This window comes from Molothrus ater, chromosome 2, assembly GCF_012460135.2.
Source record: "Molothrus ater isolate BHLD 08-10-18 breed brown headed cowbird chromosome 2, BPBGC_Mater_1.1, whole genome shotgun sequence".
Taxonomy (NCBI): Eukaryota; Metazoa; Chordata; class Aves; order Passeriformes; family Icteridae; genus Molothrus; species Molothrus ater.
This window is the reverse complement of record NC_050479.2, coordinates 86,317,566-86,330,599: the sequence shown is the minus strand read 5'-3', so window position 1 is coordinate 86,330,599 and position 13,034 is coordinate 86,317,566. Positions and strand designations below refer to the sequence as shown.

Here is a 13,034-nt window from a genome sequence, read left to right as displayed (position 1 = left end):
CACTATAGGGTCATCAAGGACTTGTGGCCTTTGAGATCTTTCCTTTTAGGTTCATCGCAGCAGCTCATGGCATCTAGCTCTTAGGCATCCTTTCCTCATGCTCTGCGTAGGGCATGCTTGTTGTCTCTTCTACTGCTCTGGGGATATTCCTGGGCACAGGCATGTCCTTCGAAGCTTGGGCTTTGCATGGGCTCTAGAGCTATATTCCATGTTTTTCCTCCAGCTGACTTTTTGTTGTGGGATGGAAATCAGACTGGCAGAAAAGTCAGGCCCAAAGGGAAATGGCAGTTTGATATCCAAAGCCATGCTGAGTGACATTTCCTTCTACAACAGGATCTTGAGCAAGTCCAGAAGGAGCTGGAGGAAGAGGACCTGGATGCAGCATTGCCTCTCCCTGAGGAGGAGGAAGAAGACCTCTCAGAGTACAAATTTGCCAAGTTTGCTGCCACGTATTTCCAGGGCACAACAACACACACGTACATCCGCCGGCCCCTCAAGCAGCCTCTCTTGTACCATGAAGATGAAGGAGACCAGTTGGTGAGGCAGGAGATGAAAAACCTTGGGCAGGGCTGGGTGGGTTGGAGCAAACCTGGGTAACCCTCCAGCCAAAAGGAGTTTCCATTTTGGGATACACTCATCTGCTACACATGTGTCCATGGCCACTGTCCCACCAGTATGCTTTGAGTGCTGGTAAGACGGGGAATATCAGAGGGATCGAGCATTAAAGAGGAGGGTCCCTCTCTGTACCTTGGTGTTAAGACAATGAGGTGCTCAGGGCATGGGCAATAGAAATTGTTGCTTCAGTACCACTTGTAAAGATTCTAGGGAGCTGGAAAAGTTGCTTCTTACGTTGTCATAATCACCAGTGCAGAGCTAGAAGAGAAGAACTGTTTGTCCCATAGCCAGCAGTACCAGAGCAGAAATGGATTGAACCTGCATGCCTATAATGCATATTACATTACCCATGAGCTTGCCTTCACTGTGGTTCTTCTTCCCCTGTGGGTCAGGAGTTGTCAGTCGCTGCCTCTTGGTAAGGTTGGCATCCCCTGTCAAGCAGCAAACCCCTTGTAGGGTTCACAGACACATTGATGGTGGCACAAACAGAGCCACACAGAATGTGTGGTCCCAGCCAGCAGCCTGCCCAGCATTCAGAGAGGATATGTGCTGCAGGCAAAACTGTTATGTGTGGCACAAGGAAGTGTTTTATCTCCTGCAGATGTACAGAGAGACCACAGTGGGGATCCTGATGGATTCAGCATGGCTGGACCACCCCCTCCACTGCCCTGGTGTGAGCTAACAGGCTGTGACTTTCCTTTCAAATAGGCGGCACTTGCTGTATGGATCACTATCCTGCGTTTCATGGGAGACCTCCCTGAGCCGAAATACCACACAGCCATGAGTGATGGTGGTGAGAAGATACCAGTAATGACAAAAATCTATGAGACTCTTGGGAAGAAGACCTATAAGAAAGAGCTGCAGGCTCTGCAGGGAGAAGGAGAGGTAACTGTGGCTGTAAAAGAGGTGTTGTTATTATTAGGTCTTGGATATTGAAATGTGCTGGAAAGAAACAACTTGTGGGGTTTGCTGCAGGCAATCAGTTTGTTGATTTTATTTGCACTTATGCCATGAAGTGAGAAATGCCTGTGATCCTGTCCCTTCCTCACAGGGAGAACTGAATGTCCGCCAGCTGAATGTTCCCCAATGAAGGAAGTGCCGTGATATCTCTCATGGGACTTTGATCTCTCTCCTCCACCCTGCAGGGCTAAAGTACAGGGGGGAATGCAATGTCCTATGTTTCTTATTTGGAGATTTCCTTTTGATCTGCCCTGAGTCAGAAGAGACTAAATTAAAAGTGTGCCCTTAATCTTGGAGCAGGAAGTAATTAGTTACCAGGAGATTAAGCTGTGGAAATAAAATTTTTTTAAAAAACCAAATCCCTATTGCATCCTGAGTGCCTTCTGGATGTCACTGGAGGACTTCATCTTAGTATCCTTCCCAGACAAAACATTATTCTGGAGAGATCAATGTCCACAGTGCTGATACATTTTCATCTTTGGCAATTGCTTTATTCAACGGGATGAGATATAATCTGCTATTGGCATCTTCTGGATGCCACTGTTCAATTTTCAAGAAGTTTTCTTGACAAGTCGCTGTAGTATTTGCAGAGGTAAATTAACAAATCCCTTGTTCTTAAAATGACGATACCATTCAACACTTCTAGTGAATTACCTGATGAGAGTAGCCTCAGTATCATAATTCTGTAAAAATATACACCAAGAATGACCTTTCATTTCTTCTGTCCATAGCTTCTTGCTTGTTTATTAGAAAAAGTTGTATTTTGGCCAACTGAGATATTAGGTAGTACAGAAGAGAAGGAAATTTAAGCTGTCCTTTTTGACTGTGGTTAAATCATTTCTTCACAGTACAAAAAGATGCCTGAGCAAAATGATATGCAAATCCAGGTTTACAGCACCAGCTCATGTTTATAATGGATATAAACCATCACAGCCACAAGACTTAAAGTGTCATTTAGGTGTGAAATTGTGGTCTTTTCAAAGCTGTTTAAATGGGTAGAGGTTAACTGGGCCTAAAAGTTTGCTATAAAAGCAGAAAGCCAGCAAGTAATTTGATGACTTATAGTCAGTGCCTAGAGCTGTCCCACATTAAAGGTGTCCTTCTGGGAAACCTGACAGAGCACAGGACTGGTTAAAAGTTATAAAACCACAGTGTGTGGACTACTTGTCCATGAATCCCTGGCTAGATGACTTCCAGCTAAAAACCTGCTGTGCAAATGGCTTGCCTCAGAGAGTGGTCTTGCTCATCTCATTTCCACTGTCATACAGCAGAACTGGATGGACCTGGGCTCAGCACAAATCAGCCATGTATTCAACAAACCTTTTTTCATATGTTCCCAATATATAATTTTGATCTGAGGGACACTTACTGATTAGAGAGTATTTACAAAATTCAGAGCCAGCCCTGGGTTATCCAGAGGCTCAGGAATATCGGTCCAGACTTCTGGTTCCCAGTGGCCTCTGACACATCTCAGTCTCTGCTCAGGATTAATGGTCTTTTGCAGGAGCCCAGGGGAGGCAGAGAGAGCACCTGTTCAGCGCTTGCATCTCACCACTTTGCATCCCCTCCTATTGCTTTGCAGAGTACTCATGTTGATGGGCACAAGAAGAACAGTGTGCGGCACAAACTGGTCTCCTTAACGCTCAAGAAGAAATCCAAACTGACGGAGGAGGTGAGGGGAGACGCTTGGCCGCCTGGCAGCACAAGTGCCGTTGGATTGTCTGCAGCCCTCTCTGACTCTCTTCTGCTTTTCCCTAGACAACATAGAACCAGCCCTCCTCTGGGTTTGGCGCTACCTGTCTCTCTGCCTGAAAGATTTAAGGAGTGTTTAAGGGGAAAGGTTGGCTTCCCGTGTCTCCTTGGGTCATTCTGCTCCTCGCGCCGGCCTCCCCTCGGCTCCTGTTCTCCATCCATCCAGCACCTTCCCTCCCCTCTTTCACAGCCCTTCATCCAGCTGCTGATACCTCTCACCACTCTGTGATGGTCTGATTGTTATCCCTGCTTTTAGTTTCCTGCCTGTAGATAGCAGAGATGGGGTCTCCAACAGCACTCTGCTCCACTCCAGGGCCAGGGACAAAACTCCCCATGGGAGCAGTTACCCCAGGCTGAGAGCTTTTGAGAAGTGCTATCTCAAAAGATTGAGGAATGATAAATCTTTCAGGTGGGGGTGATGGAAACAATTGATAGACTGCCCATTTCCAGAGCAGGCACCATCTTACCTGGCTACAGCCTCTTGAGAGCATGAAGATTGCTCTGTGAGATATAACCTTAGGGGTCAGTGGGGAGAAACAGGGCCCAATCCAGCTCACCCTAATTGGCTCTGAAGATGCTCTAGAAATGTCCATCTCTCTAAATGGAGATGGGGTTGACTAGGTGAGACGGTGAGGCAGATGGCAGACAAATGCCATCCTTGTTTTCACAGACAGCACCATGCTTATGCAGTTTCAGCTGCACCATTAGCATGGGAAATGGGTCCATTTTGCCAGTGAAAACATTGATGATTATTTTAATATGATTAGAATAAAGGGACAGGTCCTTCTTGGCAATTAGATGGTTTATTCCAAAGATGCTTGGTGGCCCTCTCCCAGCAGCAGGACCAGCTCAGAGCAGGGATGCAAGGGGGTGCCATTGTAGAAACCCTGGGATAGGACCAAGCAGGTGGAAGCGTAACTAGACAGGACCATTTTTAATTTCATCCATCCATGATTAAAGCCAATGCAGTCAAACCCTCCAATTCCCTTTAAAATCCTAGATCAAAGGACTTCTGAGAGCCCTCCTGGCTGGTGGAGGAGTCCTCCTGGGGGAGCACCACACACTTGGGATGGGGGTGGGGGGGCCCACAGTGACTGGCTGTCCTGAAAGAGACCAATATGTTTGGTTGGCAGGTGACAAAGAGACTTCATGATGGTGAGTCTACGCTGCAGGGTAATAGCATGCTTGAAGACCGACCCACTTCGAACCTGGAGAAGCTCCATTTCATTATTGGTAATGGCATCCTCAGGCCAGCCTTAAGGTTAGACATCAAAATAAAGGCATGAACATGCCATTCTTTCCATTCCTTCTTCCTTGAGCTTTTCTTGAGCTATTCAAACAAGTTTGATATTATCTGCAGCTTTACAAAGCTCTCGTTTCATTATTTTTATGGTTATGTTGTATAATGCAGGCTAGGCTGGATCATGTTCCTTACTGCCTGTATCAGGCCCAGTGGGAAGACCATGCAAACAGATTCAAACATTTCTGAAAGTCCTAATGACACTGGATTGTTCTTTTAAATGCCCACTCTTGTTCCTCACTACTCTGTTTTCCATTTGACTGTTGTATCTCTTTTGTTTATGTGAATATTTTTAATGGTCTGCTAATGAAAAACTCAAACTCATTTCAGCTGCTAAATGAAGCATTCAGAAATCGGAAAGTGTCAAATGAAGGGCACTTGCTCATCTCTGGTTTAGCCAATTTATGTGTTTATGTTTATTAATAGAAGTTAGTGTTAAATAATTCCTCGTTTTTATTGTTTAACTTTTAATTATTTTTTTATTCCTATTGTAGGGATGAAATCTACTGTCAAATCTGCAAGCAGCTGACTCAGAACCCATCCAAAAGCAGCCATGCTAGGGGGTGGATACTGATGTCTCTTTGTGTGGGTTGTTTTGCTCCTTCTGAGAAGTTTGTGAAGGTAAATTGTAGATGACATTTGTCTAATGAATTACCTGTGTATTGGTATTGTCTAATGAATTATCAAATGTATTGGTATACATTTTCTTGTCCACTCATGGGACCAGCTTTTCTCTTGGGCTTCACAGTAGAGGGAATCCCAGTCTTTGCCAGAAATGAAGATGAGAGAGTTCCTAAGGAAACTGTTTATGATCCCAAGTTCAATGTCTAATGTCAATCAGATGAGTCACTCCTGAGAAGTGACTGTCTCTTTCCTGTGACTCTAAAGGTAATGTAGACAACCAAATTAACTGATGTCTCCTGCATGTAGATATGTGAAGATGTGATTAAGTGACTTCTGTTAGGAAATTTGTTTGTGGGAGCCTGCAAGTGGAATTCACACAACCAGAATAGCCCACATTTCTCCTCTGTTTCTTGAATGCAAAGGTCTGTGCACTCAGCATTTACTGGCTTTGACAGTATGACCTCGGGCATCTACTCTACCATAAGTGGCAAGGAATAGAGCACAGCCAATTAAAAATATAAATTTATACTAAAACAATGCACATAGAAAGGGAAGGACTTAATTTACATGGAAGTACATTTGCAAAGGTGCTCTCTGAATGATGCTATGTTCCCCATCATGTGTCATATTGAGAACATCCAATTCCAAACAGCCACATGAGATGACATGTAACCCATCTTCAGCAGCTCTGTGGATCAGCAAGACTGAAGTCAGTGGGAGATGCCAAGTGGCTGACACTTTAGAAAATCAGGTTGTTCTTAAGGATTTTCTTTTTCTCTTTTCTGGATGAAGTTCTGTTGCCTAGATTTGAACAGTCTGCTTTCCAAATTAGTTAGAGTCATGGAATTGTTTGGGTTGGAAAAGACGTCTAAGATCAAGTCCAACCACTGCCAATCCAACCACTGCCAAGCCTACCACTAAAGCATGTCCACAGGTGCCATATCTGCATTTTTTTTTATACTTCCAGGGATGATGATTCCACCACTTCCCTGGACAATTTGTTCCAGTGCCTGACTGGAAATAAAGATGTTCCATTAATTTCCATAGATATCAGATTAGGTACTGGGTGTTCAGCACTGAAAGAGCTGAAGCCAAGAATAGAAATGCCTCCTTCATCCCCAGGCCTTGTCAGTGTGAAATCTAATAAAGAAGATAAATCACTGGCAAAGTCACAGGAAATTAAATCATGTGTGGAAATGAGATCTGAGAAGTATGGTGCAGGAAGTTGTGTTGGTTTAAATCTTAAATAATAGAAGATTTCTTTAGGATAGTGAAGGACTTGTCAGAAATGTGTAAGTAGTTCTGGAGACTCAGACATAGAATCATACAACCACAGGATCGTAGAATCACAGAAGCATAGAATGGTTTGGGCTGGAAGGGATATTTATAAGTCATCTAATTAAATCCTGATGCCAAGAGGGCGTTCCTTCCACTAGACCAGATTGCTTAGAGTTCCATTCAGCCTGGCCTGGGATGAGGCAGACACAATTTTTCTGGACAACCTGTTCCAGTGCCTTACCCCACTCTCATAGCAAATAATTTCTTCCTTATGCCCAATCTAAACCTGCCCTCTTATGGTTTAAAGTAACTTCCCCTTGTCCTGTCCTTCCATGCCTTTATCGAAAGTCCCTCTCCAGCTCTCTTGTAGCCCCTCCAAGTTCTGGAAGGTGCTCTAAAGTCTCCCTGGAGCCTTCTCTTCTCCAGGCTGAGCAACTCCAACTCTCAACCTGTCTCTATAGCAGAGGTGCTCCAGCCCTCTGATCATCTTAGTGGCCTCCTCCAGACTTGCTCCAACAGCTCAACATCTTTCTTGTGTTGGGGGCCCCAGAGTTGGATGCAGCACTCCAGGTGGGATCTGGTTAGGGCAGAGTAGGGGGCAGAATTTCGCCCTGCTGCCCACACTGCTGGTGATGCAGCCCAGGACATATTTGGCTTTCTGAGCTGTGAGTGCTCACTGATAGGTCATGTTGAACTTCTTGCCCATAAATACCCTCAAGTCCTTCTCCCCAGGATTAGTGTCAATCCATTCTCTGCCCAGCCTGCGTTTGTGTTTGGGATTGCCCTAGCCCAGGCACAGGAAATTGCTCTTGTCCTTGTTGAACTTCATGTGGTTCACGCAGGCCCAGCTCTTAGGCATGTCCAAGTCCCTCTGCATGGCATCCATTTCCTTCTATGATTCTGTCGTTCAAAAGTATCAATTAGAACTGAACATTTTGAGAAGGATTTCACTGATAATGAGGCAGATCTTCAATATGTATTCCAGCTCTCAAATATTCAAGTTATACTTTGGATCCCACCTTTAGCGCATCATGTGTTAAATATGGGCCACTCCTGTTCTTTGCACCTTTCTTTCAACTAACGGTGGGTCTAGGTGGGAAGGTTCAGTCACAAGGGAGTAGGAATGTGAAAAAATATGTAATTGCATAGTTCATTATTAGCAATAGCATAATTAAACCTACACTTTGACATTGCATCAACCATTTACAATCATTTGCAGCAGATCTCTGCGGGGTGCGGAGGTTCAGGGACATCACACCATAACCATTATGATTCAGTGAAGCCAAATTTATTATGCCTAAAAAGACTATATTTATAATAAATCTCTACTGTCCATGCATCTCTAGCTAATACATGATTGGTTAATCCTAGCTGTTCATGCATCTAAAATAGAATGCTGATTGGATCACCTAATTTTTCGCGCGTTTTGCTGTGGTAGTCTGGCCCACCCATGATCCACTTTTTTCTTACTTTCCCAAGCTTGCTGACAAACTTGCTGAGTCCTGATGACTCTTCTTGTATCTTCTTCAAGGATATACTGACCCCATTTCTGAATATGTCTATTATTCATTGTTTGTGAACGTGTCCATTGTCCATTATTACAAGCAGGCTGGATTGTGCATCGGCTGAATATGGCCATTGTCTAGCAAGAACTCCTCAATCTGCAAAGAACTCTCAACAGATCTCATCCCTATAACCTACCTTTGTTACGTAGGTACTTCATAGTGTCTCTGTAAGTTAGGATTGACAGAGATATCTGTCTCTCTGGCCATGTTATTTATGGCTGATAGTGTTACAAAGCAGTCTGTGTTTCTGAAGGAATGGCTGTGTGTTATCATTCAGAGAACTCTTATCTTTCTACAAAGTCTCTCAGAAAAAATTGGTTTACAGATTTATTAGTCTTTGCTAACATTTTGGCCAAGGTGTTTGTGTAAAATTTTTAAGTGTGTTATCTTTCATATTGTGGAAACCACTGGATTTAATTTTCTCTACAATAATGTGGTTATATTTTTAACATACATTAAAGTGCTTCAAATTCTGTTTTAGGCCAAAATGCTATTTGAAATCTGACTAGAGAGATATCTGTTAATGTCACTGTGAAGGATCTTTTGTGCTGTCAGTTAAATGTTCTGAGTAGCATTCACTTACAATCCTCTGGAATCATTACTTACACATATTTTTTCATTTGCTCCCATCTTTTTGGCCAACATTCAATAACATTTTATAACACATCTTTAAAATACAAAGATAGAAATGACTGGCAGCAATAGCAGGAACAGAAGAGCTTCTGCTCTGGCTTCAATCAAAGGTCTATCTGGTCTGGTATCTTATCTCCTGTGAGGCCAGAAATGCACATTAGAAGAACAAGGCAGGGGTGCAGACTGTCCTACTGCCTCTCAGCTTCCAGTGATGTGATGCAGGAACATCCAAGCCTGAGTGGTATCACTGTCATTAGTCACAGAGGGCTTTTCTCTGATGAAACATTACTTTTTGCAAATGCTTGGCCTCTTAAGCCGAAGGTCTAAACAATGTGTTCCCTTCTGCCAACAGTATTTAAGGAACTTTATCAACGGAGGCCCCCCAGGTTATGCTCCCTATTGTGAAGAGAGGCTGAGGAGGACGTTTGCCAACGGGACAAGGACACAGCCACCCAGTTGGCTGGAGCTGCAGGTATGAGCCCCTCCATGTCCTCCCCAGGGAACTGGAGTTTAGGGTTTAAGTCTTCCACTGTCACAAGAACCACGTCTCTGTCAGGACAGAATGTGGGACAGCAGAATGCCTATTTCTGTCAACAATTTTCATGAAATTCCAACATATTGCATTCCCTGTACATCCTGGATGTGCTCCAGAGTATGTTGAAGATCAATCCTTTTGGCTGCATCAGTATTTGTAAATTAAAAGTGTGCTGTTGGCATTTAGTCCAGCTGGCACAGAGCAAGCCCCTGTGTGTTCAAAAAACTATCTTCCAGATGAAAGTGGCTGCAGGCAAACTGCCTCCCATGAGTGGTCCCTGGGGCTTGTTTGGGGATAATTATAGCTGGAACAGGCAGTTTGTGCAAATTTGCTCACTTTCTAAACTGGTCTGCAAGCATATACAGCTGTGTTCCAGTGTCCATGAACATTCCCAAGCATGCTTTTATTTTCTGGATTAGGCACCTTGATGACTGAATGTAAATAAAATATCTGTGACTTCCAAGTGCTTCCACTGGCTGACTGTACATTATCCTGTTGACAAATATAGTGTGGTAGCACTGAAAAGCAGCCATTCAGTGGGATCAGGAATTAGTAAGTGGTTACCAGAGTGGGGTGGAGGAGTATGCAGGTAAATAGTATTGAAATACACGTAACATTATAAAGTTTGACTTTGATCCTTTAGGCAACCAAGTCCAAGAAACCGATCATGCTGCCTGTCACGTTTATGGATGGCACAACAAAGACACTGTTGACAGACTCTGCAACAACTGCTAAAGAGCTCTGTAATTCTTTGGCTGACAAAATCAGCCTGAAGGACCGATTTGGCTTTTCGCTCTACATTGCACTTTTTGACAAGGTACATCTTAGCTTCTGTTCATGAATAGTTCTCGGAAAGAAGGAGGAGATTCTTCTTGCTGTCACATAACTTCCAGAAGGCAGTGGGATTATTTCTACAGTGCAAGTGTCAGCATAATTTTCACAAAAAGAGTAGTCAAACTCTGCAGCTGGGTTGTAGGAAAATCTCTCTCCTCTGAATATCCTTGGAGATATTCAGAATTTAACAGGAAAATGCACAGAGAAACCCATTCAAAGATGCACCTGTGCTGACTAGTCTGGTGGATCATAAACCTTCAGAAATTCCTTTCCTCCTACAAGCTTATGTGATGCTATTCTCTTACTCTCAGTTAAGCTTATTAGAGATGACTTTCCAGTAAAACATCCTACCTGGATTTTTATGCAAGGGAGCCAATTAAATTTAATTGGAAAGCTAACAGTTGAAATTAAGCTTCTGTAATGAGATAAAATCCAAACTGCCGTGCCTGCATTGGCATTTAACCTGCTTTATTTGACCTGAAAATACATATTTCTCAGAAACTCTGTTAAAATAAAGGTGAGCATAAATGAGAGGGGTAAAGCTTCATCAGATGAGACAACAGCTGCAAGTCAATGAAACTCAAGTATACCAAGAGCTGCTGTAAAAGAGGATGAAGTATATTCTCACTTACAGATGTGGCCACCTCTGCCTCTAGGTGGGAAAGAAAATGGTTCACACTCTGTATTCTTCATCTTTTTTGAGGAGACATTCAGCAAAGGATGCTAAGTCTAAGATGTAGTGCTTTGGGGGCTTCATGGCAGACCTCAGTGAGGAGACATGTAAATTTCTGTAACAGGACAGGCTCTTTTATTCTGGGTTTTTCTGATGCTTAGCTAGGTTGGATCCAAGTCCATGACTTTGAAACAGCACATTTCAAAGCACAGTATGAATCAACAATAGTTTAAAATGGGACCATTGGCTTTGCTGAATCATGTTGATGCTCTTCTTTCAGTCTGGATGGGAAGCTGGAGCTCAAAATGGAATGGCTCACCCAGCCATGCTGCAGGACTTGGCTGGCTAGATGACATAGAACCATTGATTATTTTTATTATTTTGATTATAAAGGTAGTCTGAGCAACTCAAAAATAGATCTCTATACCTAAAACAGTCTGCATTTGTTCAGGTGAATGGCACATTTCTCTCTGCCCTGCCTAGGTGTCCTCGCTGGGGAGTGGCAATGACCACGTGATGGATGCTGTGTCCCAGTGCGAGCAGTATGCCAAGGAGCAGGGAGCGCAGGAGCGCAACGCACCGTGGCGGCTCTTCTTCAGGAAGGAGATCTTCACCCCCTGGCACAACCCCAGTGAGGACAACGTGGCTACCAATCTCATCTACCAACAGATCGTGCGAGGGGTGAAGTTTGGGGAGTACCGGTGTGACAAGGTATGCGACCTCAGCAGCTCCCAGTCTGGTCCAACAAGTGTCTTTGAGGTGGTGAAATAGGTTACCATGAAGGGGATGATAAATATTCCTCCCTGAACACCCATTAGCTTGGGCATTATGGTACTCACTTGGAAAACAGGAGCTACAGTAGTCAGATCCTCTTGACTCGGCTTGGAAGCTTCCATGTGCTGCATGAGCATTCTTAACAATGAACATGGTAAGGCTTAATCATAGCTTTCAGTGGTCAATGTCCTGAACCTTAGATGTGCAAAAAGGCGCAAAAGGTGAAGTTCTGCCAAAAGAAGCATCCCCACACAATTATGTAGTACACCCAGCCTCCACCACATGCTTCTTGAGTGGTGGAGGATGGATGTTGTGATGACTTGGTGACAGCATTAACTTGATTTATTTGGCTCCCACAGGAGGAAGATCTGGCAGAACTGGCTTCCCAGCAGTACTATGTGGACTATGGGTCAGAAATGGTACTGGAAAGGCTGCTAAATCTAATTCCATCCTACATTCCAGACAGAGAGATCACAGCTTCAAAAACAGTGGAAAAATGGGCTCAGCTCATTATAGCTGCACATAAAAAGGTGGGGACAATAGATCACCTGTCGAGGACCACGTCATGTTTCAATAACTTCACTTGCCTTTTAAACATGTGCTAGACATCATAGCTCAGCTCTTAGCCTGGCCTGAAGGTAAAGCTGTGAGAAAGGGCAGGGCTTGTACTAGCCATATTCAGCTTTAGCACTGTTTTTTATGCAAGATCTGACAAAAGACATCCTCAAAAGATTTACTGTGAGATGCAAAACACCATCTCTGGGGTGACATTCCTGTTACACAAGACTGTGGTGTTACCGGTGGTATTACAGAGGTGGTTCATGTCTCTGGGTAATGTCAGGGCTTTATTGTGCCAAGTATTGTATAAAACCTCCCTGGCTTCAATTAGAACATTTGTGACACTCTCACACAACAACACTTCCCATAACTCATTACCCAGTACTCATGACCACTCATGAGGGGTGATGTTCCTGGCATGAGCATGGCATTCATTTAACATCAGGAGCCAGCTTCAGATCAGGATCCCTACTATGTAAACAGCTCCATGTGCATAGGGAGTCTCACCTCAACTTAACTGTCAGTGGAGACACAGGGATTCACTTGGATCCTGCACATCCCCCGTCAGCCTGTCAGCTTTGTACAGAAGTGTCAGGTGTCTAAAGGATGCCCTAAATAAGAGGCTTAAGGGATGAGTGTCTGCTTCCAGCTATAGGAATGTCAAGCTGAAAAGCAAACACTTACTTTAGGGAAACCCACAGTCTAGTGAGACAAACCTCACTGAGACTGGTCACTCCAAATGCTTTCCCAGGTTTCTCCAAGTCAAATTATTCCATAAAGTGGGAACTGAAGGCCAGGACTTTGACCAAACTGTCACTTGTTCCTGTAGTAGTTTGGCCCTTAGCCCCACTGAGACCTCCATTAATATTTGTTCCAAGATCTTCAGGTTACATGGATTGATTTTTCCTTGCTCTCTTCCTGGATATATCTGTG

The 13,034-nt window shown here is 43.8% G+C and overlaps 1 protein-coding gene across 1 annotated transcript in view; it reads left to right on the top strand.

Moving 5' to 3' along the window:
* The window catches only part of MYO7A (myosin VIIA), a 99,383-nt gene that overhangs the window by 72,805 nt on the left and 13,544 nt on the right, over positions 1–13,034 (top strand). Inside the window, exons 26-34 of the mRNA XM_036389421.1 lie at positions 334–537; positions 1,324–1,500; positions 3,158–3,247; positions 4,461–4,588; positions 5,122–5,248; positions 9,080–9,199; positions 9,906–10,079; positions 11,253–11,480; positions 11,903–12,073. Of these exons, the coding sequence (XP_036245314.1) occupies positions 334–537; positions 1,324–1,500; positions 3,158–3,247; positions 4,461–4,588; positions 5,122–5,248; positions 9,080–9,199; positions 9,906–10,079; positions 11,253–11,480; positions 11,903–12,073 (1,419 nt within the window). The remainder of the gene's footprint in view (positions 1–333; positions 538–1,323; positions 1,501–3,157; positions 3,248–4,460; positions 4,589–5,121; positions 5,249–9,079; positions 9,200–9,905; positions 10,080–11,252; positions 11,481–11,902; positions 12,074–13,034) is intronic.